Here is a 25,512-nt window from a genome sequence, read left to right on the forward strand (position 1 = left end):
GATCACAACCAATAAAGTCTGTGAGAAAAACAACAAACCTTCAGGCAGACCACATAACAAAGATTTTATCCCATATACAACAAATGACTTCCTGTCTCAACTGACTGGAAAATATGTTTTAATATTATATCTTTGTATACTATGGAGATCCCTTTACTTTCAGTAAATACTGTTTATAAACATTCAAAATTTTAGAATTTTAAATCAGTAAAACTCACAAGAAATAGAAATTCTTTATACTGTAATCTCACCCAGAAAATCCACCACCAAGCACATAATTATTCCATTTCTTTTAAAACCGAGTTATCACTGCAGACAATTAATTACCAGATAACCTATTAAAAATAAAAGTAGTCAACTAGTGCCTAATACTTGTTTAGGTAAAAAAGTATAGGTAGCCAATAGCCAATGAATCCAAAAGATAGATAAGACAGGAGTTCAAGGTTAAAAAAAACTAAAGGCTGCTTGTGATGCCTACACCTGCTATGAGTGAGTGAACAGTTCTTTGGTTCAGGCATCATCAACAACTAGGCCTGACTGAAATCATCCTTGATGTGCAGACTTTGAAAATTGTGCTAGGCCATATCTTCTCAGGAACTAAGGAGTCTGTCAGGAGCTAACAACACTAGCCTGAGCTGGAACTAGACAAAACTAAAACTGCTACAACTGCACTCCTGCACATACACCAAAGGGGGGTTTGACTACAAGTCAATCACTTTATGTTATAAATATCTGTAGCCCCCTTAAATCCATTGAGCTCTCTTGTGTGGCAGCAGGCTACACAGCAGTGATCTCCTCCTTGAGCAGAGGGATGCCTCTTAAGATTATTCCTTGCAGGTGAGACCCTTTATCCAGCATCTGATATCTATAACAAAGTAAGCAACATTTTGCATTAGGCCTAAAAGTATATTGTATGCTAGCAACAGTTATATATCTAGCTAGAGCTTACTTATTAAAAGTGTAGTAAGCAGTGTTTGACTGCTATCAAAATCACTGTCTAAATTGTTAAATCATTTAAATATTTTTCAAATCACTCTCAAATTGCCATTCAATCATTGCTTAATCATAATTTGTCATTTATTTTTCATTCAGCCATCAAGAACTATAATTTAATCACCGTTTAATGATTACTAGAACCCCTTTAGTTAACCCCACAACGATGACTTCTTTTAATAATTCACTTGTGACACCACTGCACGTGCAAGTTTAAATGGAAATGTTAACTAGGAGCGGAGGCGTCTGTTATTAAGGCAAGTGGATGGGGAGAGGCTTTGTTTCCTCTTTGCGCGCAGCTCCATCCTCTTTCTGTGGACAGGGTGATGCTGCTCGAACCAGTTGTCGCTGCTCTGGACACCGCTCCTTCCGTTTCCCCATTCCCCTGGAGAACAGACGACATTCTCTGATAACGCGTGGAGTCTCTGTCCATTCCTGTATAGTCTCTAGTCTCGGGGAGGGGGAGGTTGGTGACTCCGCAGGCAAAGGCGACGGTACTGTGAGCCGCCTCACGTGTGTTTCGTGCTCTCTTTCCCCTCGTGTAGAACCGCGATGGCGTGTAGGCCTTAGCAACAGCCAGAAGGAGGCGGAGCTGACGCGAGCGGACCAGCTGGTTCAGATCTCTCCTTCATCCACCCTTCTTCCTCAATTCTTTCTCTTTCTTGCGTCTTCTTTTCGTCTTTCTCCTGTGCGCTGCGCGTCTCATTCCGTGCTGCTGCCGCAGAAGGAAAGTGGTGGTGGCACCGCCAGCTTCGTGCCCCTACACCATCTTGCCCTTCGCTCTCCCAGAAACAGTCTGAAGCTATCTGCAGCACCTCCGACATCGGCTGTGGGGTTTCTGCTCCGCCCCCTTCCAGGAGCAGGTACGCGGGCGCTGAAGGGTGGCTGCTGGAGGATTCGGACTTGATTTCTGAGAGCTGTTAGCGCGGTGGCGTTGTGCTCAGAGGAGTGCAGCGCGGGGTGCTTCGGCCTCCCCGGGGCGTTTTTGCTGCCTTCCGCGAGGCGAGGGCTGGCAGGGCGTCTATCGTTTTCCCAGGCGGACTCTTTCACTCTGATGCGGCAGGATGTCGGGGGCTAGGATGGCACAAACACTACTACTCCCTCCTTAGTTGGGGCAGACAGGGAGCGAGACAATGAGGCTTCCTCAGTCCTCGCTGGGAGAGGAGCTGGGTTTGTTTTTTTTCCTTAGACCGGTAGCCTTCACGTCTTTTGTGTTTTGGTGTCGGGGAGGGGGTGGGGCGAGGCGGGTATGTGAAGGCGATGGAGACTAAAACATACCACGCTTTGAGCACTTAGCGGTGCCGCCCTTTTTGTCTGGATTATCGAGCTGAGTTTAATTGTCATTGAGAAATGCCTGGGTTTGATTCACGTTCTTCGCATATACTTCGTCTTTTTGCTTCACCTAGATTACTGTCAGAGAGGTGTATACCTGAAATATCCTTGCTGGGGTTTTTTGTTTTGAGTTTGGTTTTTTAATGGTCCATTTTCTAGCTGAGGATATTCAGGTAAATAAGTATTTATTTAACCACCCAGTTTAGGTTTTATTATTGATTTAACATTAGTTAGTATTTGTATTCTCTTTATTATATTAAGTAATTAAGTTAATCTAGTACCTAAAGGGGGCCTACAATAAAGTAGGAGAGGGATTTTTTACAAGGGTGTGTAGTGATAAGAAAAGGGGGAATGGCTTTTAACTAAAAGAGGGTAGGATTAGATATTAGGAAGAAATTATTTGCTATAAGGGTTGTGTAACACTGGAATGGGTTGCCCAGAGAAGTTGTGGATTCCCAATCCCTGGAAGTGTTCAAATCCAGGCTGGATGGGGCCCTGAGCAACCTGATCTAATGAAAGATTGTCTGAGGCAGGGGGTTGGAACTAGATGATTTTAAGGTCCTTTCCAACCCAAACCATTCTAGGAGTCTGTGAAGTATTAGGGTAACTTGAAATGCTTCTATTATGTATTTCACATAGTTCATAAGTTGTAGTTTCTTGGAAGCGCACTTGGTGTGCACAAAAGCTTAATTATGTTTGCTACTCAAATAATCTAAATATCTGCTGTTATTAGAGTTGACTTATGCCTCAGTTTAGTTGTAATTTGTAATTAAAAGATGTCTTAGTTATGAGACTGTTAACTTTAATAATGACAAATTATTTATGTTCCCCTTTTAGTTTGTCTGGGTAAACTGTGAAGGTCAGTGGTGTAAATTACTGTTTGAGTTAACACACTGAATTAAAAAGTTCCTTTTTATTGGGAGGTCAGGGTTAAACAGGGACATCTCTTAAGTGTTAAGACTCTTTTTGGAGGTAAGAGAGATAATTATATTTTTTTGTAAAGGTTTGGTTGCAACCAGTCAACCAAACGATTGGGGAATGTAAGGTCGTGAGAGTGTAATATGTTAGGTCTCTGATCATAGCCAGTTTTTTGTTCTTGCTGTGAAATAGAGATGAAAATGTCTGAGATGACAGCCTCATGATGCATTTTCTTGATTGAAGTATCTGCACTCCCTTTTCCTCTAAAAAGAAGCTGTAGTTGTCTTAATTGAATTTCATGTTTTCCTCTTATAGTGGGTGTATGCTTGGTTGCTTCAGTTCTGTGGGGTTGTAGGAGTTGGCAGCTTTCAGAGATATAAATAGAAGCTGATTTCAGAGGCCCCTGTTGACAAGGTTTTATGTCTGAGCCTTTAGATTAGTCTGTCACACTGCAGCCTTGTGACAGGCAGAAGCTAATGTGCTCAACCATGTTGTTAAAAACGGGACCACACTCCCGGTACTAAAAAGTGATTTCAACATTTATTATAATAAAAAGAAAGGCCTAAAGCAAGGGGGCTCACAGGCCGAGCAGTAGCGTTCCCATCGAAGATGCTGCAGGCAGCCAGCACTGGCTCTTCCTGAGCAGCGATGTCCCCGATGTTCCAGGTGGAACGGCATGTTTTATCCTGTTTTTTGTCCCTTTAGATTGATTTCTTTTTGGATCCTTCATTTGCACGAAAGTTTAAGGTGCTTGATTGGCCCATTACAGTTCTGTCCAGGGTGGCTCGTTTCGCTGGGGGGGGGGGGGACGGGGACGGGGGTGGGGTGGTGCACTTTACTTAGGTGTATTATGGTACGTAGAGTACCGTATTTCTTATAACTACCCTTTTACCATAACCAAACTAACAGTACATGCTTAACAACTATCAACTATTTTACAACCATTTCTAACCTATTTTTAACAATTCCCCCCTCTAACTATTTGGTCAGGCTTCTAGCCTGCATCAACCTTTTAGTGTTCAACTTCTACTTTTCTCAGTTTCTCATACTGTTCAAGCATATCTCTGGCATTCTGATCATTCTGTTCTTTTATTAACATTACTTTTTCGCCATTTTTTCCTTCTACGTTACCTTGCAGCATGATGCTGCTTCGGACCATGCTGGTTACTATCTGGACTAGGCATGGAATTGCACATGGTAGACATATTACACTTGCTAGTGCACAGACTACAAAGAAGACAAATTTATTCCACCATTTACTGTTCCAAGTGAACAAGTTGTCCCACCAATCAGTCTCCAAGCAAGGAGGTCCATTTTTGTGCTCCAACATAGGTTAGTTTCCTATATTTTGAGTAATGTTTTTAATTACATTACTATGTCATCAATCTCTAGGCAGCATTCTGAAGTATTAAATTTCTCACGGATCCCTCCTTCCTCTGCGAGAAGGTATTCCACTGCCAATCGGATCTGGTAAATTACTGATCATGTTTGTTGTTGTTGCTGGTTTAAGAGATCAATGGTCAGAGTTGTTTGATTTGACATTATTTCAAGTAGTGCTTGTAAACGGATGATTCAATTGAGCAAATATACTGGGGTTCTGTACCCCCAGGATCCATCTTAGGCCCAGGTAGCCAGCCCATAAGTATCGATAATCTTTTTTGGGGTCCAAATTTCATTGTTCCAATTTTGGGTTCTGCCAAACAAATTCCTTTTCTTTCTGGCCAGATCACCATATACTGGGACTCCCAAGTTTGAATTCGCATCCTTAGGCAGTAAGAAAAAGGATGGTTTTATACCTCCAATTGTGCAACTCCTGATCCAACCTCCCAGTAATTTCACATATGCCGTGTTACCACAGATCCAAAATAAATTTGTAGGTGCATCCCAGAAATTAGAATCTTTATTTGTTATATGTTTACAATATTTGTATAGGGTTTCTATTTCCCAGAATGGGTTAATATAATCTCTGAAGCATTCAAACATTTTTTTATTTTTCACTGTATGCACATCTACTTTCAGTTTTTTCTATTGATAAATATGAATGGGCAGTTCTGGGATCTACCTGGCGTGTCATTTGCTGCTAGATATCCTTTACATGGAGTTTCTCCTACTTCTATAGTATATATTTTCCCTTTTCTTGATAAACAGTCTTCCCCTATTGTTGTTGATTTTAGCTTCCACTCTCCTTCCCTTATTTTGGGTACTATAATGCTTTTTTTTTTATGTAATCCATTTTAAAATGTCTAGGGGACCCAAACTGATACTGTCCCATGGCCAAATCTCACTTAAGTGTGTCTCCCTGCACACCCAACAATCAGTCAAATTAAATTATTTTGTGATCTTTTCCACCATATCGATAAAAATATTCTTGCTATATATTTGTCCCTCTCTATCCCTTTGTCTTTCCAATTGCACTTCTTTCTAATAGAATGTATCCTCTAAGTTGGTTTCACTTTCTTGTTCAAAACATACCCATCTTTCTTTCATAGGGCACTCTCCTGACATCCTATGGCTTGGGTTTGCAATATTTTTAGCTAGACAATTTATTTTATTATCTTCTTTACAGGTTGTTAACTGGGAGTGATTGATACATTTGGGATTCATGTTTGTGTGTACTCTGATTAATACACTTACTGTATCTCCTCTATACAAGGGATAGTAACACTTCTTGCAAGTGTTTCCTCCACTTCTTCCAAAGTGGATGAGTAGTAGCATTGTTACAAGTGGGAGTCTGGTACAGGCTGGCCTCCTCCTGAAGCGATACGCGGAATAAATAAATTGACTCCACAACTTAATGTAGTTATGAAGTGGGTATGTATGCCAGCGCCCGGCACAAGTGAGATAGCTCTCCAAAGTCTTGTGCCCCGAGCTGGAGTTTGTCCCACAATTTTATTCACAAAGTTGTTCCATATGCAATACATTATACAACTTTTCTATGCATATTCAACTCCTGGCCCCGCCTGTCTTCGCCTCTCATGCTAAATAGGTCCACGCCCTTCTGGGCATGCGTGGTTTTTTGTGGTGGTCTTTACAGGGGTCGCTGGTGTTCTTCTGAACCTGAAACCATAGTCTTCTGCATTGAACTTTTGAACTCTTCTCCTCTGCGCATGCGCTTTTGGCTTTCTGCTCTGTTATCTGAGTAGGTTTATCATCCTCGACAGGAGAGCCTCCTTGTCTGAATTCTTTGCATTCCTGGTCTTCTTTGGTATTTGTCTTTTTGCAAGAAGCTTTAAAGAATTTTTTTTTTTCTTTATGTCTTTTGCGCTATGGCAGAGGTTTCTTAAAATTCAACACATGATTGTACAAACATGATACATTCATTTTGATACATTCATTTTTGATACATTAATTTTGTTAGCTCAATTGATCTTTGGAAAATCTCTTATTTCACTCCCCTCTTGATCCACAAGGATTTTCTCAGTGCCCTGAGAATATTTCCTGGAGGTAGTTCCCAATCCAGTCTTGTCTCCCACCTCTGGCTTTCCCTTCTTCTGGAGACATTCTGTCATGACCCTTATTGTACCAACTCCCTTCCCTCAAATTGGTCCCAATTAGGGTTGTAAGGAGAGTGCTCTATGGAACAGTACTGGAAACTGAGATTTTATTCTGATTGTCAATTCTTAGCTAAACAAAACTTATACTATAACAAACATTATCAAACTTTAAGGATATAAGGATAACAATGTACAGCTTTCCTGTGGGGGGGTTGTGTTCAGGATTGCGCTTCTTTCAGTGTTTTCCTCAGGACCAGTTTCAAGTCTTTATCATCTCTGCTGGCTATAGTCCATTTGCTTGCCTCAGCTGAGGGTTGTACTGGACCCTTCACTCAACTTGCATGAGTCCAGCCCCATTCCTTTGTTCCTACTGCGGTGTTTGTTGTAAGCAGCACCTGGAAGGGGCCTTCAAAGTGAGAAGGTAGTGGAGGGTTTTTCCATGATTTAATCAATACCCAGTCTCTTGGGTTAATACTATGTATTTTACAGTTCAGCGGGGAAGTTTGGGGAAGGTAGCCCTTTCTCCTTAGTTCTTCTAGAGTTGTTGTTATTTGCATGATCATCCCCTCTCTAGATGTTCCCCAGTACTGTATAGGGTAAGTAAGAAAGGCAGCCCAAACAACATTTTGTAAGGAGACACCCCTAGATCTGTTCTGGGTCTCATTCTTATTCATAATAGGGCTAGTGGTAAACATTTTACACAATTCCATTTGGTTTCTAAGACCAATTTTGTTAAAATATTCTTTAAGGTTTGATTTACCCTCTCGACCCTCCCAGAACTCTGCGGGTGCCAAAGGATGTGTAACTCCCACTTTACTCCCAGGGCCCCAATGACTTGTTGCAGAGAACTGGATGTAAAGTGGGGGCCACAGTCTGAATCAATAATATTTACTAGCCTGTATCTCAGAATAATTTCTTCCAAGAGAACTTTTGTCACAATTTGAGCTGTCTCCCTTCTCGTGGGGAATGCTTCAAACCAGTGGGTTAGATGGTCAACTATGACCAATAGGTGTTTATACCCTTGGGCTGGAGTTTATTTAGTAAAATCAACCTGAATACTCTGGAAAGGTCTTATGGCTAATTTCCTCCCTCCCAGAGTGTTTTTTTGCATCACCTTTTTGTTGACTTTTTGACAGGTTAAACATTCTCCTGTGATGGATCTGGCTATTTCATATATTCCCATTCCCATGTAATATTTCAGGAAATGATCACATATTCCTTGTGTTCCCCAATGAGTTAATCGGTGTATTTCTTCCATCACTTTCCTGGTTATTATTTGGTTGAATATTTGTCACCTGTCTGGGGTCCACCACTTTCCAGGCTTTGTTTTTGCCCCATCCATTTTGTCTATTTCTTTTAGCTCCTTGTCATTGAACATGGGTACCCCCTCTTCCCTTATTTTTCCCTGGTCTTCTTTTACCCTTAGGACTATGACTGGGTTCCCCATTTCTAAGGCTGCTTCTTTGGCTGCCAGGTCTGCTAATTTGTTTCCTTGGATTTTAGGGGTGTCCCCTTTTTGGTGGCCTTTAAGATGGACTATGGCAATTTCTTTTGGTCCTCTGAGGCATCCGAGTACTTCCCTGCTGTCATGGTTTGACGCTGGTGCAATCCCAGTGCCCCCATGAAAATGCACCTTCTCAAATAAATGCTGTGAGATGCGATCTGGAACAGAGCAGAGCAAGCCCAAGCTTAATAACAAAGGGAAAAATCTTTATTAAACTACTACTACTATAAGAGACACACACACCAAATCCAGAATGAAAACCTTCCAAAACATTCCTCTTCCCCCCACCCAAACCCCAACAAACCACAGTGAGACACAACTCAGACCCTCAATCAGGTTATCACCCTTCAATATAATCAATGCTCAGTCCATCAAGGGAGAGAGGAGTCTCCCTTGCACCATAGCCCCCCCAAGAAAACACAATTGCCACTTCTTGTGTTTCCATGTCACACATGGCACCGCCCGGAGAGAATCTGCCAGTGTGGCACTCTCCTTTCCATGTCACAGTGCTCTCACCACCGAGCATGGGCAGACTGCTCATAGGGCTCCTTTAAGGATGCTTTGCCAAGGATCAAAAGGAACAACAGTCCAGTGTTTAATTTTGGGACCACAGTCTCCCCCCAATTTTCCTCCTCCCCTGGGGCCGAGGGTGAAAACAGAGATCTTCATCTTCCTGAAGACAGAGGGCATCATCACACCCTCCTCAGCTTTTCTCTGTTCACACAATTCCTGTACTGGTAGTTGCTAAAGCAGGTCTCTTGGCTCACTGTTGCATCCCCCTAAAAATGCAGTCCCTCTTGCAGGAGAAACTGGTTCAGTCTATGGCTAACAAGAAAAGTCCAGCCAAAAGCCACTCCATCATCTCTCCCCAACCTTCTTTTCTAACATCTCAGGTCCCAGACTGTCTCTCTTTTCTTTCAAATTGAGGAGTAATATTTCACAAAGCCTTCATTTCCCAGGAAAGGGTTAAAAGTCCCGGACTCCCCAGATGGCTGAAATCTCCAACTCCCATGCTGGGTACCTTCCCCCCCCCCTTCTCCTTCTCCTCTGCTGGCAAATTTCCAAGTGTCTTCAGGCTCTCTATCTCTTTCCCTCTGATGGGGGGGGGCGGGGCCAAAGACATCTCAGACTTCCTCAGGAGCTGGCTTGGTTCCAGACCCTTCACCCCCTGGCCAACCTCTCCAGGCTGCATGGCTTTCCCCCCCCCCCCCAGCCCGTGGCTGGTCTGATGACGCAACCAAAGAGAGCGAGTTCTCCTGGGAATTCTGCTTTTAACCCCTCTGTGTTCTCAGAGGCGTGTCCAGCCTCCGGTGGTCACTCCAGGTGCCAATATCCAAACGTGACCACTGATTGGTTTGACCCTCTTCTTCCTGAGAAAATTCTTTTTCCGTGTCAAAACACGACACCTGATCAGACTTTCATGTGCCAGATTTTTCCCTTTTGAGTTAAGGTATTCCCTCTCTTGCCAGATTTTCCCAAACGTATGAGCTATCCCAAAGGTGTATCAAGAATCCGTGTAGATTGTCCCTATATAGTTTACTAATAAATCTAAACCTCTCTTTAGGGCATATATCTCGCAACTTTGTGCATACCAATTCGAGGGTGATTTCCCTTTTTCTTTGATTTCCCCTGCTGCAGTAATGGCATGTCCTGATGCCCTTTTTCCCATTACAATTTGAGAGGATCCATCTATATACAGGACCCTTCCATATGTTAAAGGGTCTTCTAGGTCTTCTCTTACTTTTGTTTGTATCTTAATTAGCTCTATACAATTATGCTCTAAATTTTCCATTGGTTCCCCAGTTAAGAACTGAGCAGGATTTAAACATTTTGAGGTGACAATCTCTAGATTCTCGATATTCATCAGGGTTATTTCATACCTCAGGATTCGGCTGTCTGTTAGCCACTGAGGAGCTTTTTGTGTTAACACTGTCCTCAAGTCGTGGGGTGTGTGTACTCGAATCCTCCCATTGAATGTAAGCTTTAGAGTGTCTTCTAATAAGGTAGCTGTGGCTGCCACAGCTTGAATACAGGCAGGCCACCCTCTTGCAACTGCATCAAATAATTTTGACAGATAAGCCACTGGCTTCCTGCTTCCCCTCCAATCTTGGGTTATTACTCCATATGCTATCCCTTCATTAACATTAACAAATATATCAAATTGTTTTCTTAAATTAGGCAGACTCAAAACTGGGGCTTTCATTAATCAAGCCTTTAAGTCTTGGAACTGTTCGGTATCTGCTGAAGTCCAGGCTACAGGTTCTCTACTTATTAATTTTTCATACAAAAATTTTACAGTTTGAGTATACTGATCAATCCATAATTTACAATAGCCCATTAGACCTAATAGCTTTCTTACATCTCTTTTAGTCTTGGGTGGTGGAATTGAGAGGATCCCCACAACTCTTTCAGGACTGAGCTTTTTGTACCCTTTTCCAATTAGATGCCCCAGGTACTTTACCTCTTCTTCTACAAATTGGAGTTTTTTCTTTGATACTTTTAATCCTTTTACTCCCAGGAAATTTAGTAAGCTTATACTGGCCTGTTGGACTTGTTCTTGATCTTTGCCTAATATTAGTAGGTCATCCACATATTGTAGAATTTGTATTCCTTCCCCGGGTACAAAGGACTTTAAAAGATCCTCTAAGGCTCGCCCAAATAGGTTAGGGGACTCTGTGAATCCCTGTGGGAGGTGGGTCCACCTAAGTTGTTGTTTACGTTTGCAGTCTGGGTCTTCCCATTTGAAGGCAAACCAATTCCTGCTCCCTACCTCTAACGGACAGGCCCAGAAAGCATCTTGCAAATCTATTACTGAGAAGTATGAATGCTCTTGTGGAATTTGACTGAGAAGAGTATATGGATTTGATACTATTGGATATCTGGAAATAGTTTGTTTGTTAATTTCCCTTAAATCCTGCACCAATCAATAGGTTCCATCAGATTTTTTGACAGCTAGAATTGGTGTATTATGTGGTGACATGCATGGTTCTAGAATGCCTTCTTCCATGAGTCCCTGTATCACATGTGTTAGTCCTCTCTGGCCCTCGGGGGAGATGGGATTTTGTTTTACCTGAACAGGGGGAATTTCTGACTGCATTTCTATCTTAATTGGTGGGATATTTAACAATCCTCGCCCTCCTCCTTCTGCCCAGACTATTGGGTTGATTTCTCCCATATCCCGTTCAGTTAATAACATTATTTGGGGTACCATCCTCCCCTCCTTTGGCACTACTCCAATTCCCATCTTTACTTGGAGGTCCCACCCCAATAAGTTACAACCTAGTTTCGGGATATAAAGGAAATCAGCCCTGCATTCCTTTGAGTTGCCTTTTATAATTATGTTTTCTATAACCTGAGCTCCGAACAGTTCCCCTTTTGCTCCCCACACTTGGCAGATCTTTTTGCTTAGCTGAGCCCCTCTGGGGAGCTTCATCATGCAGGATGGATCAAAACCTGTGTCCACTAAAAACTCATATTCTTCACTCTGAGGGCCAGTTTCTAAGTTTACCAGGGGATCTATCTTGTGTCCGATCTTATCCCCCAGAGTGTAGAGCCCCTGACACCCCTAATCATAACTTCCTCTCAGAATCTCCTCCATGGTGTTCTGTTCTTTCTCAATTCCTTCATCCATTTTAATTTTTTACAGAACCACTTAACGTGCCCTTTTCTGCTGCAGTAATTGCAATACCCATCACCTGATGGTGGTTTTTTCCATTTAGCCAGCTTCCCTTTATTTTCTACCCCCCCTCTTGGCTCCCCTCTTCCCACTCCTACACTTTCTCTTGCTACTGCTACCATAATTTTTGCTTTGGTTCTGTTCTTCTCCTCATGTCTCCTTAAATAAACTTTTAGATCTTCCATTAACAGATTCTTAATTCTCCTTTCTTGCCAATCTTCTAATTTTTCTAATTTCCGTCTAATGTCAGACCAAGCTTTGGTAACAAACTGTACTCTTAGTAATACTTGGCCCTCTGGTCCATCAGGATCAATGTTGGACTGTAACTAAAAATGTCATTTTCATCAATTTAGCCATGCCCCCGGGGATTCATCCTTTTCCTGACTCCCATCAAATGCCAATTTTGTATTGCTGCTTTTGGGTACAGATTATTTTATGTCTCTTATAATTAGGGTCCTGTAGTCTTGCATATTTCTCCAGCCCTCTTCCTGGTTGGGATTCCAATTTGGATCCACTACAGGGAGGTTTTGTTCACCTGGGGGTCCCGTATGATTTTCCTTTTCCCAGATCTTTATCCCTGCTGACCTTATGAGGTGTATCTCCTCTGGGGAGAAGAGGATGTTCATAATAGAATGCAGCTCCCCCAAGGTATATATATTGGGACCTAGGAACTGATTTATTTGCTGTGCAGTGCCAAGTGGATCTTCTATTAAACCAACTAGCTCTTTCTTAAATATTCTTACTTCAGAAGCTATTAGGGGTGCATTTACAAAACCTATTCCTCCTACGCCCCCTCCTTGTGGAACTTCCCTCAGGGGAAACAGCCTGTCAGGATTTACCTCTGGCCTTACAACACTTTTTGATCTGGTATTACAGTAAGGGCCAGCATCTGAAGAGTTATTTGACTGGCTCACTAAGTCTTTTTTATCATTTTGGGAGGGTTCAGTTGTTAGTGTGAAAAACACCAATCACTTGGTTTTTAAAATTTTAAAAGTTTAATAATAATAACATGGTTATAAAAATAGTAATACAATTAGTGTAATAAAAATTTTGAGTTAGGACAATTACAAGACAATAAAAAGCAAATAATTATGGACGTCCGGATGTCCTCAGACACTAAGTCACAAAAAGCATGCCTTGTGAGCAAAGGAATCGCCCTTAAAACAATACACTGTTGCATATTCATATATACTTCATGGTTATGCATACATTCTATTTAAAACAAGAAACTCTGTCTGTTATATGTCAACTGCTTCCTTTAATCCCCACGGTGTCTTCAACTCTGAGCAAGGCCTGAAGAAATTAGCTTCTTCTGATTAAAAAAACATAAATTCCTCATCTCTGGAAGATTTAGGTGTTCTGTGATGGTTACCTCGAAGCGAGTATCTCATTCCTTAAAAAAAACCCTGCCACTACAGGACACGAGAAAACACGACACACGCCTCTGCTCTTGTGATGGTAAAAGAGAGGAAGTTTATTTCTGACTCCAACATTTATAGCATTTATAGTTTTCCAAAGGTGACAGTGGATTGGAGGGTGAAAGTGCCACCTCTCCAATGACACTGGACAAACTACCAGTCCATCAAATTTCTCCTCCTCTATGAAGGAATGCAAAACAATGAGTTATTTACAGAAAGTTGTGTGAGAAAGTTTGCTACAAAAATGTAAACTCAGAAGGCTTTAGAAAATCTTGAAAAATCAGGGCAACATCTCAACCTTCTCAGTTAAAAAAAAAAAAAAAGGAAAAGAAAAAATTAACAAGATTCAGTGTCCATTCATGGAGGAATCATCAGAGTGATCATTCACATCGTCTGCATCCGAGTCATCAGTCAACGATTCACTTGATGCCTTTCAGGTTGGTCACGGTTTCTATGTTGCCCGTTGGCTGGATTCTGTCTCTGTGGTTTAGGGCGAACACACTTTGAAGGTACCCAGTGTGCCCCAGTATCTGTGGATACACACGCATACCCATGCCCCGAAGTGATAAGGTCATAGGGACCTTCCCACTGTTTGGTGACTAAATTCCGCACCCGAACCTTTGCTCGAGGCTGATGTGCCTCATCCAGAGCCTGCAATGAGAGATCATGATTTAAAATGACAGGGTTATTTGAATTCTGCTGCACCGTAAGATGATTGATGGTGTACAATGCTTTTTCCAACGGACTGTGTGGGGTTTCACCCCACATTCCACACTTGTTTTTTTAAGAACCCGCTTCAGAGTACCATGAGCGCATTCTACAATAGCTTGGCCAGTCGGAGAATGAGGGATACCAAACTTGTGTGACACACCCCACAACTGCAGGAACTGTCGCACCTTCTGCGATGCATAAGCAGGACCATTGTTGGTTTTCACAGCAGAAGGTATGCCCAGAACGGCAAAGGCCTGCCTCCAGTGGGCAATGACATCGCGGGCCTTTTCTCCAGTGTGAGCAGAAGCCCACATTGCAGAGAAGAACATGTCCACCGTGACATGCACATACTTGAACCGGCCAAACTCGGCAATCTGGGTGACATCGGTCTGCCGAAGCTCCAAGGCCCTAAGGCCTCTGGGGTTTACCCCTGCCAGTAAAGGCAGAGCAAGCGCATGGCAGTCGTCACAGGACTCGACAATGTCATGAGCCTCAGTTGGCGTCAGCTGAAACTGCTTCTGCAAGGTATGTACATTCTGATGGAAAAAACCATGCGATGCCTTGGCCTGCATGAGTGTATCAGGCTGAGGTGCTACCCACACTGGGTTAGCCAACTTGTCAGCCCTCGCGTTACCTTCCACTTTAAAGCCTGGCACATTGGTGTGACTCCTCACATGCAGAACATAAAACGGATGAACCCGGGCCTGAATGGCACACCACAAGGTCTTCAGTAAATGAAACAAGGCAGGATTACTGACCTCCTTCAAAAGCAAATAACCCAACTGCTCTGTAATGTCGGCCACATAGGCAGAATCCATGCCCAAACTGAAAGGTTCCTGGGAAAATTTCTCAAATGCCATAACAGCAGCCCTCAATTCAACCAATTGGGCTGACCCATCCTGACAACCTTCCGGAACCTGCCACTCAGATCCATCCCTCCAAGTAACAACGGCCTTTCCTGTTTTTCCTGAACTGCCAGTGAAGACGGTGGGTCCTTGCACGGGTTCCTGACTATTTTTGGGCCGCAAAGATATTAGTGTGAATTTCGCCACCTGCAGTAGCTTGTGGCTGGGCAAATGATAAGTGTTCTGCCCTGAAAATTCTTCCAGAGCACTTTGCAGGGACACACAGTGTGCAAAGTTCCAGTCAAAGTTCTCCTGGGATACCGGGAGTGTGATCTTTGCAGGATCTGCACCCATCAATTGCAAACACCGTTGCCGGCATTTGATTATCAACCGAGCAATCAACTCAGCCAATGTCGTTGCCGTCTTCTGCAGCTGATGGGGCAGGAAAACCCATTCCAAGATGTGCAAGGGATCAGACCATTTGTCACTCCATTGGCCAATGATGCCTGTAGGATGTGAATCTGGAGTGGTAACGAACACAGTGACATCAATGGAAAGATCAATGCGATAAACCTGGCAAGCAGAAACAGCTTGCTGAACTTCCTCCAGCACCTGACATGCCTCAGGGGTCAACATGCGAGGTGATTTTAGATCAGAGTCTCAACAGATCACACAAAGGAGACAGTTGTGCGTCGGTTAGTCCCAGGTATGGACGTAACCAAGTGATGACACTTATCAGTTTTTGAGCATCATTCAGTGTCTTCACTGAATGCACAAATTGCACCTCCTGGTGACGGACTGTCCATTCCAGAATTTTGACCCCCAAATACTTCCAAGGAGGTTGTTGTTGAACCTTTTCTGGAGCCACCTGCAGCCCATGAGCATGCAAAGCATCGAGCAACCGAGGCTGAATCCTCAGCAGCTCATCCTGGGTGGATGCAGCCAACAAAATGTCGTCCATATAATGATACAGACGTGCATCAGGAAACTGCTTGCAAACTCCAGACAAGGCACGAGCCACATACCATTGGCATATGGCCAGGGAATTGCGCATCCCCTGGGGCAAAACTTTCCATTGATATCACTGTGCGGGCTTAGCATTGTTGATTGCTGGCACCGAGAAGGCAAATTTTGGTCTGTCATCGGCATGCAAAGGAATTGTAAAGAAACAATCCTTCAAATCCACAATGAAGATCAGCCAACCTGCGGGAAGCATGGTGGGTGATGGCATGCCCACCTGCAATGTTCCCATGCTTTCCATCACGGCATTGACTTTTCGGAGGTCTTGTAACAACCTCTATTTCCCAGACTTTTTCTTAATGCAGAAGACAGGAGTGTTCCAGGGACTGGTAGAAGGCTCCAGATGGCGCTGGTCCAACTGCTCCTGCACCAGATTTCAAAGGGTAATCAATTTATCTTGCGGGAGGGACCACTGGTTCTCCCAGACAGGTTTGTCCACCAGCCACCGTATAGGAGGTGTGGGACACTCTGCGCCCTTCATCGCAGTGGCCCACATCAAAAACCTGTCCCAATGCGCACCTCCCATGCAGACAGAACATTCCTCCCCCAGAGGTTAGCAGAAGTAACATGAGGCCTAATCCAGGCCGTCTGTCCCTCTTGGGTTTGTGACCAGCACAGACTGCTTGCTCACGTAACATTGCACCTTTCCCCCCAGTCCTGCGACAGGTGTCTCCACTGGATTCAGGGGCCAGTCCAGAGGCCAGGTGGCAAGGGAGAGAACTGTGACGTCAGCGCTGCTGTTGAGAAGCCCACGGAGGCAGATCTCTGACAGCGTCGCACCAGGGATGGACAGGGCACACAGCATCTCAGGATGGTCTTTGGTCAGGACAGCGGTCCAGTGAACTTGAGGTGGCCCAGTCAATCCAAAGCCGTGAGCCCCAGGCAACCGGTCAACTGTCCTGCGAACAGAAGACTTAAAAGGCACAAGTTGAGCAAGTCACATCCCCTTTGGGATCGTAACGGGGGGGTGGGTGTGGAGACCATTGCACAAATCTGCCCTGTGAAGTCTGCATCAATGAGCCCCAGGTGCACAATGATGCCCTGAAAGGTGGTACTAGGCCTCCCTATAAGGAGAGCACTCATGCCCTCACCCAAGGGACCAAAGGCATCCAGGGGAACCTTGTGTATTTGACAAGATTTGAAAACAACTGTTGCTGCTGTACAGACATCCACACCTGCTGAGCCGTGGGTGCTGGCTGCAAGCTGGCTGAACAAACCTCCATGGGCTCCGGGGTCTGAAGAGGAACTTGTGTCTGGGCGTGCCTCCCCTTCACGCGCCGCTTCCCATTTCCCAGACCTGGCAATGCTTGGCCATTAACATGAACAGTTGCCTTGCAGACATTTGTCATATGGTTTGGCTTTCTACACCAGCCACAAAAGAACATGGGAAGTTTGCCCTTCTGTGCTTTTTTCCCCTGTTTTTTGCTGGCCTGAGCATTCCCCTGCTGGTGCTGCTAGCCCTGCATCACCACCCAGACTGGCTGCGCAGCAGTAACCCAGGCAGCCATCTTTTGACCCAAGGGGCCTAGGTTTGCAGAGGCCTCTGCCATCTGCAAGACAGTAGGCTCACCAGGAAGAGCCTGTATGACTCTCTTACAGTCTGCATTACAGTTGCTCCTTGCAATGTTCGAAATCACAACCCTCCTTGTCTCAGGATCTGCCAACTGCCTCTCCACAGAGGCAGTCAGCCTCCCTGCAAATTTCATGAAAGGCTCATCAACCCCCTGCACAATGGTTGCAAACGGCTGCTTTGGAGCAGTCATTTGCAGGGTCTGAACTATTGCTGCCATGCCTAGTGTATGGCACTGGTAAAGCATGAGGGGATCGTATCCAGCTTTTCCCTGAGGATCAACATAATTGCCTGTGCCCATCAACATGTCAGTGCTAACCACATGCCTGGGATCCTACGGCCCCAGCATAGCATTCTACTGCACTGCGCTGGCCACCAAGCAAGCCCACTTGGTCTCAAAAACGTCAAACTCCACAGGGTCAAAAAGAGCATGTGCCAAAGAAAGGAAGTCAAAAGGTGTCAGCACCTCAGCAACAAGCATTCGGAGCATCTGCATAACTTCAGCAGACCCGACACCATGCCGAGCAACCGTATCACGGACTTCCTTCGCTATCTTAAATGATAAAGGCTGGTGGGTGTTGTGAGTAACACCCTTGAGAACAGGGAAAGTCTGGGGACCCCCTGGAAAGGTTGCAGCACCTACCGTGTCCCGTCCCGTGGGCTCCACGGGGACAGAGGCAGCCTCTTGACTGCGAGGTGGTGCGACATCACTTGATACCACGCCCCCCACAGCATCAGCAGAGCCAGAGGAGCCTCCCCCGCGATCCTGCAGACGCTGCGAGAAGGCAGAGTCGTACATCTCCTCGGCCTTATCTCGGACCTCCTGCCAAAACCGCCCGTGGTCCTTCGGACGCATGGTCACCTGGCAGGCGGGGAGAGTCCACAAAGCCGACGGGGAGGGTCCGCGGCCACGGGAACCCACAGGTCTCCCGCCGGCCGCGTCAGCAGTCGCGCTAAAGGTAAACACCCCAGCGCCCCGCCGCGCCGCAGACGCGACACCCGCGGGAGGCGCGGCGCAGACCGCAAACCCGGCGCGGTGCCCCCCTCCCCTGTCGCGGGGGAGGGACGGGGGCGCAGAGATAGACGTCACCGCGGGGCGACACGAGGGAGTCCGGCACGCCCCCAAGGAGCGTCGCACACGTGCTGCGCAGCCGCACAGCGGGCACCGCCCCCGCCGAGCGGGCCGGGGCGGGATTCCGGAACGGGGGAAACCGCTCCCGCCGCCCCCAGGGGGTATGTCGTAGCAACACCGCAATTCGGACACAGTGTTGTCACCGAGTCAGACTCAGTCAGAGGCGGAGGTTGATCCAAGGGCCCCCCGCCGCCCCCGAGCGGGGCGGCCGAGCTGGCTCCACTGAGCCTCCAGAAGCCTGCGGGGCTCCGTCCACCAGCTGGTCGCTCAGGGCCAGCTGGCTGGGAGCCCGATCCACACCGGAGGCGGAGCCGTCATCCGGCTCACCGTCCCGGGGAGAAGGGGAAGCAAACTCAAATTTCCTTTTGTCCACGTTCGAGACGGAAGGGTCCCCCAGGGAACTCCGAGAGCTACACAATTCAGACCCCTGCCAAACCGCGTCTAACATTTTCCACTGCATCAGCAGTGGTCCCACGTCTACAGAGCAATCATCAAACTGGGCATCCATGAGACTGCCTCCCACGAGAGACCACGTCTCCCGGGAGAGCGCCTCCGCAGGGTTGGAAAAGAACCCTTTCTGCCTGGCCCACAGGAACAACCTCTCAAAATCACTCCAGGAAACGGAAACACGTTTCCGCTCCAGAAGGTCCCTCCAAAGGTACAAAACCAGAGACTCTATCATGAAACCCATAGAGGTTTCCATCACCGGAACAGCAGGGAAAGTGCCAAACAAAGAGGGGGGAGGGGAAACAATCTCACCCGGCCTAAGCTGCAATGCGCTTCGGCGGTCACCAGATGTCACTATAGGACACGAGAAAACACGACGCACGCCTCTGCTCTTGTGATGGTAAAAGAGAGGAAGTTTATTTCTGACTCCAACATTTATAGTTTTCCAAAGGTGACAGTGGATTGGAGGGTGAAAGTGCCACCTCTCCAATGACACTGGACAAACTACCAGTCCATCAAATTTCTCCTCCTCTATGAAGGAATGCAAAACAATGAGTTATTTACAGAAAGTTGTGTGAGAAAGTTTGCTACAAGAATGTAAACTCAGAAGTCTTTAGAAAATCTTAAAAAATCAGGGCGACAAACTCCCACATACATAGTTTCTATTTTAACTACAAAAGCTCCATTGTAACTACAAAACTACATTTACCATACTATTAAAATGTTAATACACCACAACTAACCAATATAACATAATACATATAGTAACTATTTGTGTAGAGCCATATAATACGCATTTTTCACAATTCTGCCTCTTTCTTTTTTAAGTAATTTGGCTTGAGCAATTTTCATTGTTTTCTAGCCTCTATTCTCCACTTGTTTTCTTCACAAATCAATCTCACTTCTTGAAAGGGGTCTTCTATATTATTTTCTTTCTTTAATACCATAATCCTTTGCACCATTTTTGTTGTAGCCAACTTTTGACCCATGGTCACTAATTGCATGCCTTGGACTACACTGGTGATGAGACGAATGAAACAGGGGATCAAACAAGGAAGAAATATTAGACCAGCAGTGGCACATAAAAGGAAGAAGCCTAACTTTTTCCACCATTCTATTCCCAACAAGTTATCCCACCAGCTAGTATTTAGCATTGATTCCCACTTTTGAACTGGTACATGGGCTATTTTTCTAATATCATTGACTACATGCAAGACAGCATCCCCATTGTCATCTATTTTTAAACAACAATCTGATGTTTTGAATTTTCCACAAACACCCCCTTCTTCAGCTAATATAGTCCAAAGCCAACCTATTCTGATACACAGCTACTCTTGTTTGGGTTTGTTGCTTTGATATTAATTCCATTGCCCAACCAGTTTTGTTTGTTATTATCTCTACAGCAGTTTGGAGTCTTATAATATAATTTAGTATATAAATTGGGGTTTGATATCCCCAACTCCCATCTTGTGCCCAGGTGGCTGGCCCCTACGTCTCCAATATACGTTCAGGGGGCCATTCCTCATCTCCCCATTTTTTAAATCCTCCAGTCAAGTCTCTTTTGTTTCTCTTTAGATCCTCATAAACTGGTATCCCTAAGTGATCCCGTTCAGGTCCTGGTAAAAAAAAAAAAAAAAAAATCCTGGCTGCATGATTCCCAGAGTACAACTCCCTTTCCACTGAGAGGGAAGTTTTGGTTATGCTCTTTTTCCACATATCCAAAATAAGCCATCTGGAGCTTTCCAATAGTCAGATTTTTGCTGTTCTGTATTCTCCCAAAATTTGGAAATTTCTGGGATGCCAACGTAAGGATTTTTGCTTGTATCATTACATTGAAAAAGTCTGATTTTATTATTATACTTACAATTTTCTTTTTTTTTTACTTTTTCCTGGGTCCAGTACATAATAGGTTCTTCTGGGACCCACCATACAGAAGTTCCTTTACTAACCTTTTTTCTTATACAGGGAGTTTTTCCTACTTCATGAAGGAACTTCTTCCCATTGTGCCAGAGGCATTCTTCCCCTATGACCATTGAACTCAAAATCCACCCCTCTGGTTGGTTTTCTCCACTTATACTTGTTTGGTTCCACTTAAGGAGCTCAATTGGGCTTAAGATGCTGCCTTTCCATGGCCATTCTTCTGACATCAAAGCCCCTCCACAGACCCAACAACTGGTTAAGTTCCCTACTTATTCTTTCCCCCAACTCCACAAACTGATTTTTACCCATTCTTGAAATAATTATTTCTTTCTCTAATTGCTGTTCAAGTTTTGTATACAGGTCATCAAGTGAGATTGGCACAGGTTTAGGTGGTGGTGGTGCTGGCTTGACCTTTTTGTTTATCAATTGCTCTTTTACCAAATCTGGTGCTTTATTTACAATTGTGTATGTAAAACAAATCCATCTCTCCCCTTTTGGGCATTCACTTCCCATCCTGTTACCACTTATTTGTAAATTCTCCACAATCCAGTACTTTTGCCCATTGTGCATGCACTTGTCTAATTTGGATGGATTATAACAGTGACTGTTGACATGAGTGTGAGAAATAAAAAAAGAACCTCGGTGTCTTTCCATATACAGCTTTCAGTAACACTTGTGGCATGGCTTTGTCAATATCCCAAAAGAGAAAAGACAAAAAATGAGTGACAGAAACAAGAATGACAGAGGTCCAGTATGGCTTATACTCTCACCTCCCATGCCTATGGGGTTGCAACCCACAGCAGGTGCATTTGATCTTCTTGGTGGTGAACACAGAGGCCAATCTGGTCTTGCCCTCTATCCCCTTGTCACTTTCTCTTAGCTAATTTCCAGGCAAATAATTTTTGACACTCCTTAACCGTGGTTTCCCACCGTTCCTCAGGTATTTCCCATTCAACAGGCACTAATAATTCCCATCCACAAAACAAAGTTATTATTTCAGTTGCTTCGAGTTCTACCTGGATAGGAGATCTATTTGGCATTCAACACTTCCTGCAACAAGGGCGTCGATTGTGTGAACTACAATACCAATTTTTTCCACAATTCAAACATTTACATTTAACCCAAATAGCATGTCCAGTATTTGGGTGAATCAAACAGGGTATATTATGTGGCACTGATTGAGGTTGCAACTCACCCTCCTCTTTCTATAAATCACAGGCTATGGCCAAAATACAAGAGTTTTCTATCCGAAACAGTCCTGATCCTCCTGTTTAAAGCAGCAGTATTCCTCCCCAAGGAGGGTACCAAAGTCATCTTAAAGCTTGTCCAGGTGGTATTTGAAACCACTGATAAAAGCTCAGACTTATTTCCCAGTTAGGTGTGATCCTGTGTAAGTTTCTTGGATCATTTGGGTCTTCCCAGTTCATTACCACCCATTCCCCGTTTAAGAGTCAATTTTGTATCACCTGGTTCAGATGTTATTGTCCACTCCTTAGGTTCTTCCACAGGTCCTTTGATTCTGCTGGCGTGGAGCCACCCTCGTTCCCTGGTCCGGATCGCAGCCTCGGTCGTCAGCAGTACCTGAAAAGGACCTTCCCATTATGGAGTTAAAGATTGTTCTTTCCAGGTTTTTACCAACACCCATTCCCCTGGATGAATATTATGGATTTTAAAGTCTAAAGATGTGGTTTGAGAGATTATTCCTTTTAACTGCAAGTTCTCAAGAGTTTTTGCAATGGTGTTAACATATCCTTTAAGACTCCTTTCCCCTACCTCATATGTAGCATTTTCATGTCGGGTGGTCAAAAAAGGTAATGCATACATCATTTCATAAGGTACTCCAGTGGGTTTTCAGATTAATATCTTCTAATATTCTCCTAGTAAGCATTTTATTAAGTAATTGTCTTCCATCAGGAAGTTCCCATTTCCCTCATTCATCTTACTCACCTCCTATCTTGCTTAATTCTCTCTTCTCTGCTTCACTAAGCTTTGGAATCTCCAATTTTTCCTCGTTTGGCATTAATATTAACATGACTCTTTTAGCCCCATTTTCTGCTGCATGCTTAGCTTCCTGATCTGCCAGATTATTTCCTCTTATTTCTGGGGTCACTCCCTTTTGGTGACGCTTAATATGTATTACAGCTATCTCTTCAGGCAATTTTAGTGCCCCTAAAACCTCTAAAATGAGCCCCTTATGTATTAATCCTTTTCCTCTTGAATTAAGTAATCTTCTTTCTTCCCAAGTTTTTCCAAAGGTATGTACTACTTCAAAGGCATACCTTGAATCAGTATATATAGTTCCTTTCTTGTGGGCTAAATATTCCAGTGCCCTTTTTGGAGCATGTAATTCACTGGTTTGCACTGACCAGTTTGAGGGTAATTTTCCTTTTTCAATAGTTTGCATGTTTTTTCCATCAACTATTGCATACCCTGACATTCTTTTTCCTTGTAGACATCTGGAGGAACCATCCACATAGATTATTTCCCCTTCTGAAAGGGCTTGTTCTTCAAGATCTTCTCTCGAATTTTTGTTTAGTATTGAATAGTTTCTAGACAATCATGTATTAGGTTATCTGCTTGTTATCCCTATAAGAATTGAGCTGGATTTAAACTTCTGTTTACCTCTAGTGTCAGGTCACCACTGTCTATCAAGTTTGCTTCATATTTTAACATTCTATAGTCTGTCAACCATTTTTCACCTTTTTGATTTAACACATTCTGTACTGCATGAGGTGTGCACACAATTAGTTTACCTCCAAAAGTCAGCTTACGACTTTCTTCTACCAGGATTGCAGTAGCTGCTATAGCTTGAATACATACTGGCCAGCTGTGACTTACTGCATCCAATATCTTTGATAAATAAGCCACTGGTCTCTTTACTCCTTCCCACTCCTGAACCAGAACTCCATGAGCTACCCCCTTTTCTACATTCACGTACAGATGAAAGGGTTTTGCTAGTGAAGGTAAACTTAAAGCTGGTATTTGTTATAAATTGTGACACGGCAATTTGAAGTGTCTTAATTCAATAAAGTAATTTTATTTAAAATTAGCAAGCGAGTAAGGCAGGCAAAAATTCAGCGCTGGGCGGCTGGGGAGTCTCTTGCTCCACCAACGGCGCGCAAAAATGTTCTGTCCCAACCTTCCTTTTATCCCCCCTTTTCTCCTTGCAGACGTGACTCTCCAAATGTAGTCTGAGTCTGGTCGTTGTGATAGCTTCTAAGTCTCTTCTTTTGAGATACAGCAAGCAGACCAGATACACACACGCCCAGGACTTTAATCTCAACCTCCTTATCACCTTGTAAGCAAATAAGCATTTCAAAGACACACCAGTACATTCTTAGCCACTATCTTATGCAAAACAAATTAGGTTAACATACCACAGTACATTCTTATGCAAACTAAGACAAGCAAGCATATTACAGTGAACAAATTATCTTCTACTTATCTCAATTTCCCCCTTTTCTTGTTCATCTTTATTTTGTTCACTGAATCTTTGTAACTCCTGGTGACTTAGTATTAGGGTCTCATCTACATTGTGTATGGGTTCATATTTTGCCCTAATGAGCATTAAATGTGCTGCCTCTAATCGTCCCTTTACTATTTTTATTGCCTTATTGAAGATGCATGGCCCAAAGGTCAGTCCCAATATTATCAGTATCAGAGGTTCTGCAAGGGTGGATAACAAGGTAGTTAACCAAGGAGATTGATTGAACCATGATTCATACCAACTTTGCTGTGCCTCTCTTTCCCTCTTTCTCTGCTCTAATCTTTTCTTTAATTCTGCCATGGTGTCTGTAACAATTCCAGTATGATTAGCGTAGGCACAGCATTCCTCTTTTAGGGCTACACATAATCCCCCTTGTTGTAATAATAGCAAGTCTAAACTCCTTCTGTTCTGCAACACCACCTCAGATAGGGACCTTAATGATTTTACCAATCCATCGATGGCCTGCTCAATTTTACTCAGATCTTCATCTACTGAAATTCTTAATGCTTTAAATTCTTTTTGTTGATTTACTAGGGATGCCACTCCAGTTCTAGCTCTTATTCCCCCGATGGTAAGGAGAGTTGCAATAGTTAAGGCAGTGAGGGGTTCTCTTTTCATTAGATGGTGTTCTGGCACAGTTTGTTGTTCATATATGTAGTCACTTGTATGGTAGGTAATTCTGGGCATAATTGTTACCTGGATGCAGTAGTCTTGGCTTGGATTAAATAGTTTCAGTGAGATGCACGGTGTGACACCCGGAGTGTTACATACTCACTTAGTGTTAGCTGCTGGCAATAGCCAGTCAGCCGGTTTCTTTCTACCTGTTTCTATTACTCCACAAAGGTATTCTCTTTGTGTTGGGATTTTTCTTATGCATTTCCCTTTTCCTGTTACCTGAGCCAAGGTAAGCCCCGGTGTTGTCTCTTTACCCTTTTTCCAAAAACACTGATTCGGATTAGTTCCATTTACTCTCTTGGGCTTTGCAGTGACCCCTATGGCTTCATAAAATGGGGGTCTTAAATTATAGCACAGCCAACAGTCTTCT

At 44.0% G+C, this 25,512-nt stretch overlaps 2 protein-coding genes across 6 annotated transcripts in view; one reads left to right on the forward strand and one right to left on the reverse strand.

Moving 5' to 3' along the window:
• The first annotated feature begins 1,462 nt into the window (after nt 1-1,462).
• The window catches only part of LOC146762977 (AN1-type zinc finger protein 5-like), an 87,203-nt gene continuing 63,153 nt past the window's right edge, over nt 1,463-25,512 (forward strand). The window contains exon 1 of one of the 4 annotated variants that reach the window (XM_085571088.1): nt 1,463-1,856. The gene's annotated coding sequence lies outside the window, so the exon portion shown is untranslated. The remainder of the gene's footprint in view (nt 1,857-25,512) is intronic. The other 3 variants (XM_085571087.1, XM_085571086.1, XM_085571085.1) reach the window with 3 other exon arrangements.
• Nucleotides 12,890-20,675, reverse strand: LOC146762978 (uncharacterized). Of its 2 annotated transcripts, none has more exons than XM_085571120.1 (2): nt 18,125-18,526; nt 12,890-16,824 (listed from the first exon to the last, which is right to left on the reverse strand). In XM_085571120.1, the coding sequence occupies exons 1-2, from the start codon at nt 18,335-18,337 to the stop codon at nt 16,486-16,488; spliced, it is 552 nt and encodes a 183-aa protein (XP_085427246.1). In that variant the 5' UTR covers nt 18,338-18,526; the 3' UTR covers nt 12,890-16,485. The 2 variants fall into 2 exon arrangements, 1 of the variants encoding a protein (XP_085427246.1); XR_014952572.1 differs by lacking the exon at nt 18,125-18,526 and adding an exon at nt 19,373-20,675 and having other exon boundaries at nt 13,366-16,824.

This window comes from Lonchura striata, chromosome W (genome assembly GCF_050655825.1).
Source record: "Lonchura striata isolate lonStrDom1 chromosome W, ASM5065582v1, whole genome shotgun sequence".
In the NCBI taxonomy this organism is placed as follows: domain Eukaryota; kingdom Metazoa; phylum Chordata; class Aves; order Passeriformes; family Estrildidae; genus Lonchura; species Lonchura striata.

Excerpts from the sequence above, each read along its gene's own strand:
- LOC146762978 (XM_085571120.1), bottom strand. The coding sequence starts at position 18,337 with ATGCGTCCGAAGGACCACGGGCGGTTTTGGCAGGAGGTCCGAGATAAG. Across the intron at positions 16,825-18,124 it reads AGCCCACGGGACGGGACACG|TCTTCTGTTCGCAGGACAGT; the intron begins GTAGGTGCTGCA and ends GTGCCTTTTAAG.